General features: G+C 39.4%; 1 protein-coding gene across 1 annotated transcript in view; it reads left to right on the forward strand.

Moving 5' to 3' along the window:
* Positions 1-1939: 1939 nt before the first annotated feature.
* The window catches only part of SRPX (sushi repeat containing protein X-linked), a 99803-nt gene continuing 81055 nt past the window's right edge, over positions 1940-20687 (forward strand). Inside the window, exon 1 of the mRNA XM_007493346.3 lies at positions 1940-2239. Coding sequence (XP_007493408.1) covers positions 2167-2239 — 73 coding nt within the window. The 5' untranslated portion in view covers positions 1940-2166. The remainder of the gene's footprint in view (positions 2240-20687) is intronic.

The following is a 20687-nucleotide window of genomic DNA, read 5'->3' on the forward strand; positions in this document are numbered from 1 at the left end:
ACTTGCCCAGAGACACACAGCTAGGAAGTATCTGAACTCAGGTCCTCCAGTCTCTAGCTTATTGCTTTATTTGCTGTGCTACCTAGCTGCCCCAAATCTTATTACTCTTCTACATGACAGCCCTTGAAATACTTGGGGGCTATCATGTCCCCTGGAAATCTTTTCCTCAGATCCTGAAACCAAGACAAATTGTAGAATGAAAAAAAAAGGATTCCTCCTCTGGGCTCTTAAACAAGATAAATCTGATGGTGGTTTCTTGTCTGTGCTGCAATAAAGCTGTCTAGAAGATGTTGAGGAAATGAAATGATTGCCTATAGTCACATAGCTTGGAAATGGCAGAGCCAGACTTTGAACCCACCAGGACTTGTGATTTTAAACCATCTTTGTCCCCCCCTCCCCTTCACCACAACTGCCTCCATGTCTGAAAGGCCTTTCAGAGTAAGAAAGTAATTATTTACTATAAAACAAAACAAAACAAAGCAACCACCAAAATGCTTAGTATAAAATATTCCCATGAGGGTGTAGGTTTGAAGGAGTAACCAGAAAGGGTGGCAAAGGAACTATCCTTAATAATACAGCGCTTCTTGGACAAGATGAAGAGGCAAGGAAAGTGAATGCCCACATATGTGGGACCTTGTGAGTTGCTTGGATGTTATAGGCTTGAGGTAAAAACAAAATATCTATTCAACATCCCACAAAATTGCCTTTATCTTCACTGGGAGTATAATGGGATATTTGAGATGATTTGGGGTGTGTGTGTGTGTGTGTGTGTGTGTGTGTGTGTGTGTGTGTGTGTCTGCTAAAGCACACTTAGAAGTCATTTGTGTTTTAAGCTTTTGTATGTGGTGGAGGACAATAAGCCAGAAAGAGGAAAGACTAGCATCTTGTTGGGGGTCAACCTCCCCTACTGTCATGAATCGGGTTCTATGTGAATGTAGGCAAGGGTCCTTTGGACCAGGGGGTCTCCTGGGCCAATTTTCATGTTGACTAGTCTTGAAAGGCCACTTCACTTACAATAAAGCTAAGTGAAGCAATAAAAAAAAGGTTCTTTAAGGTTTATAAAACATTTGCCTCATAACATGCCCTTGATATAGGTAGAATAAATATTATTTTTCCATCTTAAAGATGAAGAAACTAAGTCTTAGTTTTGTCATAATTTGACTATGAGTTTAGCCAAATCATTTCCTTTATCTGTGCTTCACTGAGTTAAAACCTTACATTATTATTTATTCTTTATATATCCTATATCTCCATAAAAAGATTTAGAGTCTGCTTCAACCAATGTTAAACTCCTTGAGAGCAGGGATGTTTTTGTTAACAAAAGATAGTTAAAATTTCAGCAGGCATTTATTTAAGCCTTAGAAATCAGAAAAGGCTACAAACCAGGTTTGATTTGTTTTGTTGAGTGTTTAGACCTAAGAAATGTTAACAATGCATATTAAATGTAAAGGTGTCCTGCACGCTTTTTTTCGCCTTCAGAGAGCCCGCTGTTAAGCATTTAAGAGTACATCCTGTAGTAATGAGGCTAGTTAGGCCCTCATTAAGCTTATAGTCTAGTAGTAAGATAAACCATATAAATAAGTCATTTCAGTACAAAGTAGAATGTATATGATCACTAGGCGGACAGAGCTCTGTGGGCTTTTAAGATACTAATCCCAAGAACTTTTATTTGATTTGATTCAATAGCTATGAAAAAGTAGCTCAAAAGCCCTACCCGGGGGGCATTTAGGTTGTCAGGGCTCAGCGGCAAAGCTGCTTGAGAGAAGGGCTCCCCGACTAACCATTTAGGGTGCGAGTTTTTGTTTTCCTTTGGGGTGGGGGTGGGCTAGAAGGGGGAGGAAGACAAGCGTGGCTGGAACAGCAGCGGCGTCTGGAAGGGCTGCCGAGAAAGCAGTGAAGCCTTAGGAGGAAGAGGAGGAGGAGGAGGAGGAGGAGGAGGAGGAAAAAGGCAGTAGAGGGGGATGCAGGAACCTTGAACTTCTCTGCCTTTCGAAGAGTAGGAGGAGGAAGAGAGGGAGGTGAAAGAGAGTCGAGAGGAGGAGTTTTCCAGCCCAGTCCCACGTCTGCTCCTACCGCCCCCCCATCCCCCTTCGTCTTCCCTTTGCTCCTCCAGCCCCCCTGGTGGAACCCAAGGCACCGGGAGGGAAGGAGAGCGGGCCGTGCACTATGGGAAGCTCCTCGGTTCGGCTCGCGCTGCTGCTACTGCCCCTCTACGCCTGGCTCTGCCTCGGCTTCCCAGGTAGGAGCAGGGAGGCGGGGCAGCCAGGGAGCTCCGGAGCAGGGACACTCTGAGCAGCCCCTGGGTCCTGACTCCGCTGGGGGACAAGAAGCTGCGGGTGCGGACGTTTTGCTAGAGTCAGCGCACAGGAGGGAGAACCGAGGTACTCCGCCGCCTCAAAGGAGGGAGCAAGGCTCCGGAGAGCCTGATCCTTGGCCAGGAACTGGGCTTGCATCTCGGGGGTGTCAGCCCCTAGCTGCCCCAGGGAGAGGGTCTCCATTCCCTCTCTCGCCTCCCCAGGCTGTGCTCCTGAAGCACCTTCGGGCTGCGGGGAGCCAGCTTTTCATTCAAACTCTTGTTGACGTGGGAGGCCAAGCGGAAACTTCTGACTGCTTTCTCTCCATCCTCAGTGAGGCTAGCCCTAATCTCCATTTAGTTCCCTGGGGTCCCCACACTTCCGGGGGCGGAGTAGGGGAGAGGATTTTGAGCCGGGGAAAGTGGGATGCGGGGCTCTGCAGAAGTTGCTGCTTCTCTTTGCTCCTCACTGTCCCCGCCTCTATCTACTTTCAGCCTGCCAGGCACAGACCCACGTTATACAAACCAAAAAGCAGGACAGAAATTGGGATTAGGGACAGGAATGAGGATGGAAAAGGAGAGAGACCCCGTCCTATTGGCTGTAGCCCTCTCCGGGCAGACATTTGAGGTTGTCTTTTCTGAGGAAAGGAGATGCCTTATGTGGCTCTGCTTTAATTAAAAAAAGAGGGAGGCAAAGAGAGGAGCATTTAAAACTACACACGTGTCTGGCATAGGGTGAGGTGAGGATTGACTGTAACCGGAGGACTCTGACCAACTTGTCAGTTGCGTCCCTGGTATTTATTGGTTCCGGCATAAAGTTGTGGAATACCCTCTTTGGAGCTGACAAGACTCTTCCTGTTTCCAGCTGGCTGGTTGATCTGTGCTTCGTTTGCAAACAGCCTTGGAGATCCAGGACAGCACAGATGTGTTCTCCATGCCACAGTGGTATAGAGAGTGTTTTTATTTGGTGTCACTGAAGAGCAAGAAATCCCTTCAGGAACACTTAGGTGTCCATCCAATATTTGTGGAAGGTATAATTAATTCTACGTGTCTTAGAAACTATCACAATGATACAAAGAGAAGTAAGCGTTTGGTGTAAGCTCTGTTAAAAAAAAAAGGCATAGCAACTGTAATTAAAACTTCATCTTCAATGTCTTATTTAGTAAGTAGAAAACTCAACTTTAGTGTTTAAAGCCAGTTTTCTGTATTTCTAAGTGCTATAGTGGGAAGAGCACTACTGGGTTTGGAGTCAGAATACCTGGGTTCTAATATGTAGACCCTAATCTTAGTCTCTCTGTCCCTAAGCAATTTTATTCCTTTGTTTCCGTATTTATGAAAAGAGGGGATTGTACTAGATGATCTCCAAGCTTTAATTCTTGCGAGGCAATTCATCAAAGGAAGTCTTGAAGGAGAGAAATTAACTCAGGTAAGGATTACATTCACTCTGAGGTCTGAGTATTCAGGAGCTTTTATGAGAATATCCAGTCCGTTAGCCAGTCAGTGCTAGTATGTGTCAGGCACTGATATTAAAAATCATTGAAAATACAAAGAAGGGGAGAAAACATTCCTGTTTTCAAGGAGCTAACAGTCTAAAAGGGGGAGATATATACATATAGGCTCATTTGGAATAAGCACAAAAGCAAGGGATCATAAAATCACATACACCTGACTACTCTGTCTTCTACTGGGATATATGTTGACTGGGGATGACAACAAGAAATGAGGATGGCTGAAGAAGAGAATTCTTGCTCAAGGTTAGAGATAATGATAAGAATTGCAGTAGGCAACTGGGGTTCAATATTGAGTCCACTCACCTTGTTGAACTGGGTAAGCTGGGTCAAGAAGAGTTTGGAGCTCTTAAGATTGAGTTCCATATTCTAGGCTGATTTCTATTTGTGTAAGGGGGATTTCTTATTATTAAGGATGTTCCCCATCTTACCTAGCTTTGATGATCATAGCAAAAAAAGCATCCAGATGAATATCTATCCATGTTAACAAGTCCACCCAGATCCTAAGGCAATTTCTTCAGTGTATTTTATTATTCCACAGTTTCCTTTTTATTTATTGCTATTCAGATTAAGTACTGTATAGAATATCCAATTATTTATCTGTGTTTCAACATAGAACCAAGACTATTCTACCAAGGTATAACCTTCCCTTAGTGAAATGCAGAAAATCAAGAAAGGAGGTAAAGTTTTGCAAGTAGGGGCTCAGAGCTAAGTTCATATTGGGTAGACTTACAAATCCACACATTCCTTGCAATGACTTGGTGCCTGTAGAGAGAAGTTGAGCTGAGAAATAGAAGGTCACTTTACAAGCTATAAAAGAGAGTATGCTCAACACTTCTTCCCACAACACAGCTTTTGGGTCTGAACATGGCTATCAGTGTTACATGGTGGTTATACATAGCTTTAGAACTGAAAGAGTCCTTTATCTGGACTAGGCACTTCAGTTTACAGATTAAGAAAATAAGTCTGAGTGTGGTGAAATAACTTCTCAAAGTCACACAGATAGTAAGTAGCACACCTGACATTCAAAATATGACTTAAAATCTAGCATTCTTTCTACAATATCATAAATATCCTCATTAGGAAACAGTGAAGCCACTAAACAGTTTCAGGCCCTATTAGATTTCCAAAGCACATATGTGGTACCAATTCCCTTCATGGCCAAAGATATCTAATATCTCCCAACTACCCAACCTGTGATTACAATGCACCCTTCTTTCTGTACTCCCTATTAAACTCATCTGTATGGCTTTCCTGGTCTTCTACAGTATTCAAAGTGTTGACAAACTAAGTGAAGCTCTGGGAATACAGGAGATTACCAAGACAGAGAGTATAACCAGAAAAGAGAGACAAGGAAAGACACTTGGGGCTTGGGGGGAACCACATAAAAAAAAAAGAAAAAAAAGATGAGGAAGGAGTGATAGAGGCATAGAAAGAGTGATTAGGAGGGGAATCCAGTGAATGGAGTTTCTGAAGTCAAAATCAGAAAAGAATATTCAGTAGTATATGATAGTTAAGTTGGGGAAAAGCTATTTGACAATTAAAGGGTCATTGTAATAATGGAGAGACAATTCCTTTGGAATGGCAGGAACAGAAGGCATATTGCACCGACTCGACTGAGCTTGAGGGGTTGAAGAAGTAGATGCATTAGGTGCAAATAGATGGTTCATAGAAGGCAAGACTTTTCTAGGATTCTGGAGGTCTTGGCTTTTTTGTAGGTAGATAGGAACGTACCAGAGAAGTAAAGATTGGCAATGCATAGAAGAAAGATTGATTGTTGAGGGGTTTGCAGAAAGTTGGGGGAGGTGTGGGAGTGGAGAAAGAAAGGAATTAAGGGCAGGGATAGAGGTTTTCCTCTGTAATCAGAAGGAGGAACTAGAAAATGGGTGGTGTTGAGAAATATTGTAGAGAAGTAGAACTGAGGAATCTTGCTTTACATGATATCATTCATTTAAGGGAAATCAAAGGTCCAGTTATGGACTATAAGCATTTTAATAGAAGCCTTTTGGAAATATAGCTTTGCTGTTTAACTCAATGGAGTAATTCCAAGGGGGTGGATTTTTGGCCAGCCTGAGGGTGCTGTAAATGTTTTGTTGGGCTTTATATCTAACTACATAAAGTCTTTTAAAGTCTTTAAGTCTTAACTATTACATGTCTTGTATGTTTGCAAAAGGTACTTAATAATACCTGCATATATGGGGCAGCTAGATGGCTTAGTGAATAGAGAGCCAGGTCTGGAAACAGGAAGTCCTGGGTTCAAATCTGTCCTCAGATACTTCCTAGCTATGTTACCCTGGGTAAGTCATTTAATCCTAGTTTTCTAGTCCTTATCACTCATCTTCCTAGGAACCAATATTCAGTATTGATTCTAAGACAGAAGGTAAGGATTTAAAAAATAATACATGCATATATTTTGGTGATGATTCTTGGTAAATGTTTCCATTAAGAGAGGAGAGAAAAGGTGATATGAAACTGTGGCTGGCTCTAGAAGTAGACATTTAAAAAGTAGTTAATTTTGATGACATACACACATGTATACATGCATAGTTTTGTTATTCAGTTGTTCAGTCATGTCTGATTCTTCATGACCACATGGACCATAGCACATCAGACTCTTCTTTGTCTTTTGCTGTCTGTCCAACTTTATGTTTCTTGCTTCTAGGACTTGCTTCTCTATTCATCTCATCCTCTGCTGTCCCCTTCTTTCTTTGCCTTTAATCTTTCCCAACATCATGATCCTTTCCAGGGAATCTTGTTTTCTCATTATGTGTTCAAAGTATTTAAGCTTCCTCTTCACTGGTTGACTTAGTTTGAATTAATTTTGTTAAATATTGACTGATTTGATCTCTTTGCTATCCAAGAGACTCTCAAAAATCTTCCCCATGACCACAATTTGAAAGTGCTGATTCTGGGTGTTCAGCTTTCCTTATAATCCAACTCTTATATTCCATACATTGCTACTGGGGAACAAAACCCCAAAGCATGGACATTTGTTAGCAAGATGTTGCCTCTGCTTTTTTAGCATGTTGTCCAGATTCTCCGTAGCTTTCCTTCCAAGGAACAAACAACTTTTAATTTCATGGCTGTACTTACTGTTTGCAGTGCTCATGAAATCATCCTTCCTACATCTCCATCCTTCTACAGGGCTTTCTACAAGCAATTCCCATATGTATTGCCAACGCATATGTATATATATTCACATGTATATGTATCTATGTACACATATACAGAGAGAGAGAAGGGAATATAGTTTGGAGGCTTCAGTACTCTACAGAACATAAATCATCTAATCAGTTCTGGAAGTAAATCACTCATATCCTTATCTTTCTGAATTCTTTCTTTAGACTTATGCTTCTTTAAATGTGTTGTAGCCATTTTTGTTTTTCTCCTTCATCTTTGAAGCCATCAAAGAAATTTAAAATATATGTGTTTTTAAAGTTATAGATGTTTTTTGTTTTTACATTACTTACATTTAAATCATATGTCCTCCTGCCCTGCCCAAGAGAGCCATTCTTTACAAGAAGGAATTAAAAAAAAAAGAGAAACAAGCACATCAGTAAAATTAACCAATACATTAATCAAGTTTGACAGTATATATAATGTTCTCTACCCATAGTTCCCCACTTCTGCAAAGAAGAAAGGAAAGTACACTTAAAACAGATTAAGAGTCATTAAAAGTCATAAAATATTACAGCCATAAAGGATCTTAGAAATTATCTAGTTCAGTTTGCATTTTACTATTAAGGAAACTGAGAGTGAGAGAATTTAGGTGACATCTCACAGCTAGGTGGTATCAGAGGATGAATTAGAAGCCAAAACTCATGCCTTCCAACCGAATTCTCTTTCCACTATTCCCTGTACTCATCAAACATCTGGAAAAATACAATGTGGGACTTTTTATGACTGGAGTAGGAGAAGTAGGGAAGGAATGGCTGAAGTGAGGGAAACTTATCCAAAGTGTGGCCATGAATGAAGAGGAAATAAATCTCAAAATGTTTGCTATTATTGTCTCGCTAGTTTTGGTGTTCTGGGGATGAATCCCTGGTCACCTTTTCCTAATTATTGTTTTGAGAAAATCTTTGGTAAAATTGCCCCTGTGTGTAAGTGTTTTCATTTTTCATTTTTATATTTTATGTTCCCAATTACATGTTAATAACAATTTTTAGTATACATTGCCAAAATTATAAAATTCTGAAATTCCAAATTGTCTTCCTCTCTCTTTTCCTCCCTCCCTCCCTGAAATAGTAAGTAATGATCTACATTGTACATAAATGATCATGCAAAATATATTTCCACATTGGTTATTATGGTGAAAGAATAATCATGTAAAACAGAAATTCCTCCAAATAAAAATACAAACAAAATAAAGTGAAAAATGCTCTGCTTTGATCCGCATTCCAACTCCAACAGTTCTTTCTCTGGAGACAAATAGCATTCTTAGTCATAAGCCTTTCAGAATTTTCCTGAATTATTGTGTTGCTGAGAGAAGCTAACTCTATCACAGGTGATCATTCCATACTATTGCTGTTACTGTGTACAATGTTCTTCTGGTTCTGCTTATTTCACTCTGCATCAGTTCATGAAGGTCTTTCCAGCTTTTTCTGAAATCATCCTGTTCATCATTTCTTATAGTACAGTATGAGGAAAGAGTTTTTAGAGGCAATTCGGTGAATTAGTAGATAGAGTACTGAGCCTAGAGACAGGAAGACTTTTAAGTTCAAATCTGATGTTAGACACTCACTAACTATGTAACCCTGTACTAGTCATTTACCATCTGCTGCATCTGTTTCCTCAGCTATAAAATGGAGATAATGATAGCACCTACCTTCCAGGGTTATTGTGTGGATCAAATGTGAGATTTGTAACATGCTTAACATAGTGCCTGATGCATAATAGGTGCTTGAAAAATTCTTTAAAAAAATTTTTTTTAAACCCTTACTTTGTATTGACTCCAAGGCAGAAGAGTGGTAAGGGCTAGGCAATGAGGGTCAAATGACTTGCCCAGGGTCACACAGCTAGGAAGTGTCTGAGGCCAGATTTGAACCTAGGACCTCCCGTCTCTAGGCCTGGTCCTTAATCCACTGAGCCACCCAGCTGCCCCTGCTTGAAAAATTCTTAGTTCTTTTTCTTCCTGTTTTCTTAAAACCCTTACCTTCTGTTTAGAATCAATACTATGTATTGGTTCTAAGGCCAGAAGAGCAATACAGAGTAGAAAATAGGGATTAAATGACTTGCCCAAGGTCACCCAACTAGGAAGTGTCTAAGGCTAGATTTGAACCCAGGACCTCCTGTCTTTGGTCCTAGCTCTCTCTCTCCATTGATCTATATAGCTGTTCTCTCATTCCTGTTTTAAAATAAAATATTACCAATCTGCCCGTCCAGTTGGACTGTTCAGTAGTTCCCTACTCCAAGCAAACAAATCAAAGGCTGTTACAATCTAACTTCCTAAACTCTATCAGAGTGAAGATTTGCCAGTGTTGCTGTTTAATAGTTCAGGAAAACTGAAGAAGGCTGTGATTATTATTTTACCAAAACAAAATCACAGCAGATCAGCCTTATGAAATGACACATTTGGATGTAGCCATTAGAGATGGAGCACCTGACTCAATAGGTACAATTAAAGTCTTACCTGTGGCAGGCTAGACATTTCTGTTTAGGTCTAAACCCTGTTACCATGGGACGCCAGCACTCGGCGAAGGGTGTGCTAGAGCAGGGCACTCTCATTTGACACGTTATTTCCCGATGACAATTTAGATGCAATATGTTATCAGCAATGATTGGCTCCCAGGACACTTGTGGGATGGGAAGGGGGGGGCGCGTCGGGGAACAGACGCTGGTGACCACAGCAGAGAGAAAAGTGTGGATGGGTCAGAGTTTCATGCCTTGTGAGTCCAGGGCAATGCAAGAGCTGTGGCTTCCTGGCTACAGAAGCTGATTTTCAAGCCACGAACATATTCTGTTTAAGCAATAGTCAGTCCATTGGGGGCTGTAAGATGAGAAACTGACTGCAGTCACAAGCTGGAGTTGGCATTTATTATTTTTATTGGCCACTTGTTCTGCTTCATTCCCTTCCAATGAAGCTGAAGGTTTCTCTTGCTAAACACAGAGATGCTTGTGTGTGCCAGTTCTCTTTTCAAGGAGCACAATGCTCTGTGCATAGTAGGTACTTCAAAGTTGATTAAACTGAATTGAGGACCATAGAAACTGATTGTAAAAAAAGAACGATTTGAGGTGAGTAATTTTATGAATTTATGGCAGAGTACAATGTTTATTCCCTAGAATCAACAAGCTCCTTTCGCAACAAAGTTCCAGAAAGCTAAGGATACCCTTCCAGAATAATAATTTAAGCACAAATATAAATGAAACAAAGACCCACTCCTCAGTTGTAAGTCTTGGGGAGTTTCTTCTGCCAACCCCTTTGTTTTAGATTATGACTGATTTCTGTCCTCCCCATTCTTGTCCATTGCTGTGTTTTTTTTCCACTAGGCTGGGTGCCAGAGACTCTCTCATGGGGACATAAATGTTGCTTCTTCCCCTACTTAGTTTCTGCTCTCCCAAAATGAAATCGAGGCACTGCCCCAAAGCTAATTTTCTGCCATGAACTTAGAAATACAGAATCACAGAACTAGATAGTAATCTTTAGAAAGATTCCAATCCAATCCATTTATTTTACAGATGAGAAAACTGAGACCCAGAAAGGTTAAGTGATTTGTCTAAAGACACAGAGGCACAGAGTTTAAGGACAGCTAGATGGCTCAGTGAATAGAATACCTTGCCTGAAGTCATCTTTGTGAGTTCAAATTTGACCTCAGACTCTTACTAGATATTTGACCTTAGGCAAGTTTGCCTCAATTTCCTCATCTGTAAAATGAGCTGCAAATGGCAAACTACTCTAGTGTCTTTGCCAGGAAAACTCCAAATGGGGTTATGAACAGTCAAATGGCTGAAACATTCAGACAAAAACAATAGAAAAACTTTGTGATGAGGTTGTTTTTTTTTAATAGTTAGCAATTATTATTTTAAGAAAACAAATTCATGTCTTCCACTGTGTGACTTCCACTTTGTTCTTTTTACTACTTAAGCTTTTTGTGTTTTTACTTCCTGTGTTATCCAGGCTTGAGAAAACTGATCATTAGGTCTGCTTAATAGATTTCTTTATGCGAAAGAGGTTTACTTTAGAGCATTTATGCTGTTTTGTGTTTTATTCTTTCACATTTTTATTGTCTGACTAGGAACAATATTTTCATTATACAAGCCTGATGTTGATCCTGCTTACTTTTCAGTCTTCTTGGCCTTGTTTCAACACTATTATCATAGTTACACAAGATCATCTAGGAGTGGGCTGCTATATTAAAGATCTGGCAGCAAAACCCCAACTGATTTTAGGAGTGTGCTAATTCTTAAATTTGTGTGCTTAAGAAACCCTGATTTGATTGCCAATATCTGAGTAATTAGTTACTCAGCCATGGAATTGTAGATTGTCTGAGTTAGAAGTTGTCTAGTTTAAACTCTTTCTTTATATGGATGAAGAAGAAGAGGCCCAGAGAAGGTATATGTGGACAAACTGTCACGCAGCCAGTAAGTAGTAAAATATGACTTTTTTTTTTTAAGCTGCCTCACACTATTTAGGGTATGCCTCTCAACTTTTGGCTTTTAGGACTGATTTCTTTTTGTTGGGAATTGCATTTCCAAGCTCTATTCCCTATCTCATGTCAAATAGAAGAGCAGTATAGTGTAGTGGGAAGACTTTTGACCAAGCAGTCAGGAGAACTGGGTTTGAATATTGGTTCTGCCCCTAACATGTTGATTGACCTTGGGCAAGTCATTGCCTCTCCTCTTAGCTTCAGTTTCCTTAATTCTAAGAATTGGTGTTGGACTAACTGAATCTCTAAGGTCCCTTACAACTCTAATATTCTCTGAAACTTTGTGTAGTATCATCACATTAGAGATTACCTACAGAATCCCAGATTAGAGCTAGATAGGACATTAGAGACCAATGAGACCAACCCCCTAGTTTCTTATATAATTAAAACAATTCCTATAATTCTTTACATATGTGATCTTTTTTTATCTTCACAACAACCATGGGTGGTTAGTACTATTATTGTCACCATCCTTATTTTACAGATGATGAAACTGAGGTAGATAAAAATCTTATTCTTGATTTGCCCAGTCACACAGAACTCAGGTCCTCCAGAATCTAGGTCCTGCATTCTATCAAGTAAGACACAAAGCAGCCTCTGTGAAATTTATTTAGGTTCAGAAGAGTTAAGGAGGCAATATGGTATGAGGTGGGGGGTGGAAACACTGGCTTTGGATTTAGGGGGCTTAGATTCAAATACCATCTCCTGTTGAAGTCACTTAGGTTATCTGGATTTCAGTCTCCTTATATGTAAAATTAGAGTGTTGAACATGAACCCCTTTGGCAGTCTAGTAAAGCCCATGTGCCACTTCTCAGAATTATGTTTTTGAACACATAGGATTATAAAGGAAACCAATTATACTGAAATAAAGATTTAATTTTTCCCATCCAAGTTCACAACCCTCCACTTGAAATCTGTCTCTGGACCTCAAATTAAAATATAGTTGGCTTTTGGGGTCCCTTTCAGCCCTAAACCTATGAACCTGAGTTCAAATCTCCCTTTTGTTACTACCCTTATACCTTTGGGCAAATCATTTAACCTCTCTGGTCTTGATTTTCCTGTCTGTAAAATGAGGAGGGGGAACTGAACTCAGTGATTACTAGGGTTCGTCCCAACTCTAAACTTATGATTGTTTGATTTGACTTGCTCAAGGTCTCCCAGATCATAAATAGTAGAAGTCCCTGTAGAGTTTCATGATTCTGTGAGTAAACAAATATTTACTAGACAAGAGAATAAGCAATACCACATCATACCAGTTCTCTAGAAAAAGTAGCCTTGAACTGAAGTAATAAAAGGAATTTATCTTCAAGAAATGGCTCTCTAGTTCTCACTCACCATAATTTTGTTTTTCTTTGCCTTAAGACAGATAAAAACTAAAATGCACATTTATTCGGAGTAGAGATTGTATTTTATTCATAAAAATGATAATGGGTTATACATACACACATCATTTGATTCTCTCAACTGAGTGAGGTAGGTAATGCAGATATCATCTCCTCCATTTCATGGATATGGAAAGCAAGACCAGAGACTAAATGATGGTTCAACATCACAGAGCTATACGTGATGAAGCCTTCATTCGGTTAGATCTTTAGACTCTTTAAGTTCTAGGCTTTCTCCACTATACAACATTATCTCCTTAATTTATCTTCATATCTTCTTGATAGTACTTGTAATTGTATTTGTACTTGTAATGTAATTGAACAGAATCTCCATGAGGGCTGAAGCCATTCCATTTTTGTTTTGCGTATACCCAATACTTAAGTAGTATCCACCATATAGAAGTTGCTTGTTGTGTAGTAGGGGCAGTAATCCTAGGTGCCATTCCTCTAGTAAGTATAAGTAACAGATATTTGTTGATGGAATGACTAGAGTAATTTAATGGAATAAAACTACATTTTTGCAAAAGGTACAAAATACGAAGAACTGCCAGAATGAGTAATTATATAAAAATAAGACTACAGAGAGCCAAATGAGACATGAAGTGTTCTGAACAAAAACTCTATTTGGAAAGGCAACAGGTCACAGTACCATTAATTTGGAAGGTACTTGGATATCAAAACAAGCTAGACCATTATTCCAGGTGACTTGAAGAGTCTCAAGAACTTTTGAGCAGGATTTTCAGATGGAGATTTAGGAGAGGTCTGGATAAGGAACATCATTCACTGATGGGACAACTAAGCATCTGTTTTCCAAGAAATAATTGTTTGCACCTGGTTGTTCTAGTTTCACAGAGCACTCTGGGCTCTGGACCTCAGGGGATTCATCCCAGAGCCAAATGATTCACTCACCCACCATTTCTTTAGGCCCTGCTGGATACTTCCTTAGCCAGTGCTCTCCGGGAAGCTGATACATGACTTTGCACATGATGGCTCAGATTAACCCAGAGATCTGGGGTTATAGATCCCTTGGATGGTTTTATTGTTGTTTTTATTTTCTCTTGTTTTTATTACAAAATGATTGATGGCCCTAAACAGAGCTTGGAAGCAGAAAGAACTATTCCCTCAGATGGACCACTGGGTCAAGGAAGTTCATTTCCTCCCTCTCCTGAGTAGCTTGATCTGTCCATCAAACATTCCTGACAATAACACAGTTGCGCCAGGTTTGCGTCCCTGTATGTGATGTACGTCATTAAAAGCCAAGTGAGAAGAGAACAAAGAACGAAGAAGTTGGGAACAGAACAGGCAGGTAAAGGGAGAAGGGGAAGGGACTTGCAGGCTAGGCACCACGTGGTTCCTTAGAGGAATAATTGTCTACCCTTTCTAATAAACTTTATAAAATATATATCTGGGTAGAAATATTATTTCAATTCCTACACCTCTTTATTTGAAAAGAAACTTTGAGGTCAGCCCACAGAATTTCATCTGCTCTTCATATTTGCACATATCCCCTCCCCATCTTAAAATATAGCAGTTGCTCAATCTATTTTCTTGTAGAATTATAGCATCATAGATTAGAAGATGGAAGAGACCTAGCAGACAGCTAGTCTAACTACCTCATTTTCTAGAGAAGGATTTCCTACACTTTCTCACTCGATTCACTCCCGGTGAATATCACTTCTTTGCTGATTTTATTTCTGGCTTCTGTGATTCTGAGTTGCCATTTAACAAAGGCTAATCAGAGTTGTCTAGATGCCTCTTTGGGTTTTATGTTAAGAACTTTCAGGGAGTTTGGCTAAGACCTCAGTACCCAGTGTGGTATGGCAAGGAAGGGGTACCATCTGACTAAGTCCACCCCCTTGACTCTCCTACAGAAGTTAATCCCACAAAGAGCTGTGGTCCATATGGGTGTAATGGGTTTTACATGGGTATTATTCAGAGGAACTATATCAGACTTGTTACCAGTGACTAAGCATTGGTGAGACATTGTCTCCTTTTTCTTGGTAAGACTGACACTGTAATCCTCTACAGAGGATGCTTTTCACTTTGATTTTAGTGTATGGTGTATTTTGTATATGTATGGTGTATAGTGTATTTTAGTGTATGTTTAGCTTTTGTTAGGACACTTACAATCAGTCCCTGATTTTCTTCATGCTTTTGGTTACTGGAGCTATGAACCTGTGCCTTAGATCAGGGAAACTCCTTGCCATATTCCAGGCAATATTCTTCATCTTCCCAATATGGTTTTCTGAATTGTCTTGTGCAAAGAATAGCAGAGACCAATGACACTGATCAGAGAATAGGGTTGGTGGTGGTGGCGATGGTGGTGTAAGGTGTAAGAAGACTGGAAATTAGGAAGGGACCTAGTTATGAAGAGCTTTAAAAACAAAACAGTGGATTTTCTATCTGATCCTATAGGTAATAGGGAGCCACTGCAGTTATTGAATAGGGTGGGGGCATGATCAGGACAACCCTTTTGGAATTTCAGTTTGATTGTCTAGAGGAGGGTAAACAGGAATGGGAAAATGCTTGAGGCAGGGAGACTATCCAATTATTGCAATAGTCCGAAGATGAGGTGATAAGAATCTGCACTATTGTGGTGTAAGTAGTTTCAGAAACAGAAGAGAGTGCATGTGAAAAATGTTATGAAGGTGGAATCGACATGACTCAGTACCTGATTGGATGGAGGGGGTGTGGTGAGAGGGAGTGAAGATTTGAAAAGGACACAGGTTATAAAGAAATGGAACTCTAATATTACTGTGAATTCAGAAGTATTTTTTCTTGATCTTATCTAAGACAGACATTTAAGAAATAAATGCATTTTAATGGTACAATAAGTTTTGACTCTCACAGAAAATTGTGGTCAGTTTGGATACTCGAGAATACTTGTGAAATTCTGGCATCATTTTCTTTTACACAAAATGAAATGGAACTGACCCTAGATTTCTCATTCGTATTTTCCTTGCACTCTACTTTGGAGGTCCTCTGCTATTGCAGGTGGTGTGGCTACTACTATTTCTATGTGGCTTTATGTGCATTAATAGCTCAGAGCAGCTCCTCATCTAAGGAGGTAGAAGAGTTTTTATCTGCTGAGTAGCATGTAGCACTTGGTCCAGTGTTAATATTTCTTTCCATCTAAGTTTGTGGGATATAATGCAGGGATTAGGAGACGGGATAAGGATGATGAGGAGAAAGGGAATGGGTTTGAGAGAATGAAGAGATCATTCTTCTCCTCCCTTCCTTCTTGGTGGGGGGGGATAGCCAAATCCTGTCCTCTTGAAAGGGAAGTACATCCCCCAGAGAATGTTTTCTGGGAGATGGAAGACAGGAGACTAGAGAGGGAAGCCTTAGTGAGATAACAAGATACCCCGCTAAGGTCTATCTATCCTTGAGAGACAAGATGAATTCTTATGCCTCTGCTTCCCCCAGGGACATCAACTGTCAGTCCTTTTCAGGCTCTTAGGGCTACTCCACTGCCAAGGAGAGATGTCAATTCCTTGGGTCAGGCAATCTAGAATTCTTGAGATCTAGAAGTCAGCCCCCCTTTTGGGGGAGAGGTGTGACCCTCCCCCAATCTTCAATCCCCTTAACTATATTGGTTATAGACTGACTCAGACTTAAATCTTGAATAACAGGTGATTTATTGGATTTCAAACAGGGAAGGGATGACAAGGATATCAACTAGGAGAGTGGGTAAACAAGGAAGCCCTACAAATTATTCCCTCTAGCGGATTGGCCCTCCAAAGTCTGGGGTTCAAGGCTTCTCAGCCTTGATCCCTCTTTCTTGCCAACTGCTTTTTAGTCCCTACCCTTAAGCTGACTAACCTTGAATGTAGGAGTCCAGGGACATGTAAGGGAGAGAGAGACAGAGAGAGAAATCCTTGGAAAGGATCTATGGATGGCTCTGTTATAAAAAGTCCCAATTCAGAACCTCAAGGAGGACTTTAGACTGTTGTCATGAAGAGTTTGTTTGGAGGTATTCAGGGGTTCAGAAAGGACAGTAGATCTTGTAAGATATGGGTTTCTCCTGAACTTCTGGGTATCCACCTCTCTCCTTTCCTTCCCCAAGCCAGAAGTGACTGGTTAGTTGGATCTCCAAGCCTCTGTTCCTTCCTTAGAATTTTCAGCTTCTTCTTTCCCTTCCCCCACTCTTCCTTCAGCTAGTCTCTTTCAGAGACTGTTCTTTCCTTGATGTGGACTATCTCTTTTCTTATCTTACAGGGAGTGATGGACTTTTTAATTACAGCATGTTGTCCTTTTCTGTGGATGATCTGGGGTTATCTTTTAGCCTTGCCATTAAACAGGACACAATCTTCTTGCTTTGGGCATTTTCTCTAACTCTCCTGTGTATGGAATGTTCTTCCTTCTCATCTTTACCTCCTGGCTTTCTTCAAGTCCAAGTTAAAATCCTTCCTTCTAGAAGAAGCTCCTCCTAATTCCCCTTAATAGTAATGACTTTTCTCTGGAATTATTTCCAATATGTCATATTTATATCTTATTTGTATATAGTTGTTTATATGTTGTCTGCCCCACTAGATTATGACCTCCTTAAGGGCAGGGACTGTCTTTTCTCTTTCTTTGAATTCCCAGCATTTAGTCCAGTGCCTGGCAAAGAGTAGGTGCCAAATAAACATTTCCTGGCTGATTGATTGATTGACAATGGTCCTCTTGACTTGAATAATTTATTCTGTGTACTTCATCATATTGACAAGTATGCATTTTACTATTTTTATCCATATGCCAATGGAAAATTGTGGAGGATGCCCATCTTAGGCTACTTGTTGTAGGGACTGAACAGAGTTATTTGGGTTTCTTTTATCTTGTAGCTTTTAAAGAGACAAAACTCTAATATTCTCATTTACTGTGCCTCTTTCTTTTTGGAAAAATTTTATTTAATTAATTAATTTGGAGCATTTTTCCATGATTACAAGATTCATGTTCTTTCCCTCCCTTCCCTTCTTCCCCTCCTATAGCCTACACGCGATTCCACTGGGTTTTACATGTGTCATTGATCAAGACCTATTTCCATATTATTTTTTTTTTACGTGCCTCTTAGTAAGACTTTGGACTTCATAACACCTCAACTCCAGTCTTCTTAATTTGAATCTTTCTAGTAAACCATGACATTTAACTATATAGTCCTACAAAGGGCTTTAATGCTCATGTAGAAAATCTCCCTAGCTGCGAGTTAGGAGAATTTAATTCTGGCCTTCAAATATGTCAATAACCTCTTGTGTAGTAACATCAAGCAACTTGCTTAAACTCCCTTAAGATCAATTTCTGCATCTTTAAAATGAGGAGTCTGTGTCTGTGTGTGCGTATGTCTATATTAGATGATTTCTAAGTCCTCTTCAGATATTACCTTCTATTTTATTATTTTATTTATTTATTATTCTTATTTGGTATCACTCACATCAGAGCTAAGTGATATAAAAAACTCTATCTGGAAACACACACTTACTTGGATGCCAGTCAGAGTTTGTTTATTATAGATGACTGATTCCCCATCACTGGAGCCTATAATTCATCTCCAGTATAAGGATAGTGGTAGTTTTGCCTTTTTATAACTTATATCTCAATGTCTCATGGAATCACTAGCTTCCACTCAACCAATTCTTATTTTTAAGGAACTATTTTCTTCAAGGTTTTTTTTTTTTGGTGCCTCTTTATCAAGCTGTTAATTATATTTTCATAATTTTCTTACATTACTCTCATTCATTTTCCAAATTTCTCTTCTACTGCTTTTATTTTAGTCTTAAATTTTTTTTGCTCTTTTTATCTTTTTTTTTTTTTAGCTCGTCAGGGAATTATTTGGGGGCTTGTGTCAAATCTGCATTTTTTTTTTTTTGCGGCAACTTTTCAAGTCACTACCTGCTAAGTTTGTGTCTTGAGATTCCTTGTCACCACACAAGATTTTTATGGTCAGATTCTTTCTTTCTTTTTTAAAATTTGCTCATTTTTCCAGCCTACTTCTTGATTTTCGATGTTATATTAGAGTTGGGCTCTGCTCACCTCAGAGGGTGGAGTGAGGAGGATGTCTGGTCTGAGTTTCTGTCTTTTGTGTCCTGCTGCTTTCACAACGCATTGGGACACTGTGAGTTTTCCATGCTTCCAATGTGATATTATTGGTGAAAGATTTGTTCACTCTCTGTAGTTTTTATACAGATAGAACCCCTATTCCACTGAGACTATAATATTCCTTTCTGCCCTGAAACTGTGTACTAATATTGGGTAGCAGAGCTTCTAGATGGTCCCATGCCTGCTACCAGTGCTAGTGCAAGGATCCCTGGGATCTGTCTGTGCTCAAATGTTCAGTCATCTTCTTTTCTTTGTGCACTTTGCTATTCTCTGCTGCTGCTACCATAGCCACAAATCAGTACCACTTCCATTCCTGGATGACTCTTCTTTTCTCCTTCCATTTCTTTGCTTCTTCCCTCTCTCCCACCTCCTGTCCTATCCTGTCCTGTCCCTCTGTCCCTCTCTCCCTCCGTCTCTCCGTCCCTCCATCCCTCTCTCCCTCTGTCCCTCCCTCCTTCCTTCATTCCATCCTTCCTTCCTTCTAAGAGTAATATCTACATTCTGACATAACCTTTCACCATTGTTATGCAGAAGATTTAATGAAAAAAATTTTTATTAGCCTTGCAATTTCAACCTCAAAGACAGCTCCAAGTGAGAAATGCCATCTACTGAGGAACCTAGCCTCTTACATTATTAGGGAGTTGCCTAGGAGTACTGAGAAGTTAAATGAATTGTCCAAGATTACACAGTCATATGTGTCAGGGATGGAACTTAAATCCAGGTCTTCCCAACTTTCTCTGAGGGAGCCTTTATATGTATTCTCTCTATGTACATTCTATGTATACTTCCTCTAATCTATTTTGAATAGTCTTGCTAAAATCCCATCTTCAGTTATTTCAGTTCACTCTAGATATTAATTATTAAGTGTTTTCACTGAAGTTTCAGCTGATTTAAAAGAACCAAATGGGTTTGATAAATTGATAGCTATCTTACTAGATGAAACATTTATTGAACACTTAATATGTTTCATGAATTGTTTTTGGTATTTGGAAGCAGAAGTACAAACAAGCAAGGAAATCTCTATTTTCAAGAGGCTGACATTTTAATGTGGGGAGAAAAGCACATAAAATGAATCTAGATAGTGAGGAAAGAGAGGGAAAGGGAAACAAAAACTTGACAGCCAGTGGTGAAAATGCTGTGAAGGCCTAGAAATGGACAAGATTTGGTCAAAACTAACCTGTCAGAGGCAGAACAAGGTTATGATGAAGAGGAGATGATGGCCCGAGTAGAATTGGCATATCCTATAAATGGCAATGAAATACTAGAGAACCTGATTCTAATAGGTGCTGGCAATTTTCTTCTTTGATTTCCTAAAATATTTCCAGGTTTTTTGTTTGTTCTTGGTTTTCAGGGAGTCTGATAATTCTGTTTTTAAAAATCATATATTTTATTTATTTCATTAAATATTTCCCAATTACATGTAAAAGTTTTAAACATTCATTTTTAAAAATTTTGATTACACAATTCTCTGTTCTACTTCTCCCATTGGAAAGGTAAGCAATATGATATTGATAAAATATGTGAAGTTATGCAAAACATTTTCTTATCCTTATGTTGCAAGAGAAAACACACAAACTAGAAAAATAAAGTGTGCTTCAATCTGCAATCTGCAAAAAATACATTATTTCTCTCTTGAGAGATAGGTAGCATTTTTTTTTATCATTGGTCCTTTGTAATTGTCTTGGATTATTGTGAAGTATAGATGAAGAAATTGAGGTGCAGACATACCTTGCCTAGAATTACATAGTAAGTCAAAGCTGGTGTTTGAAATAAAATCCTCTTTTGA

Source organism: Monodelphis domestica, chromosome 4, assembly GCF_027887165.1.
Source record: "Monodelphis domestica isolate mMonDom1 chromosome 4, mMonDom1.pri, whole genome shotgun sequence".
NCBI classification, from domain to species: Eukaryota; Metazoa; Chordata; class Mammalia; order Didelphimorphia; family Didelphidae; genus Monodelphis; species Monodelphis domestica.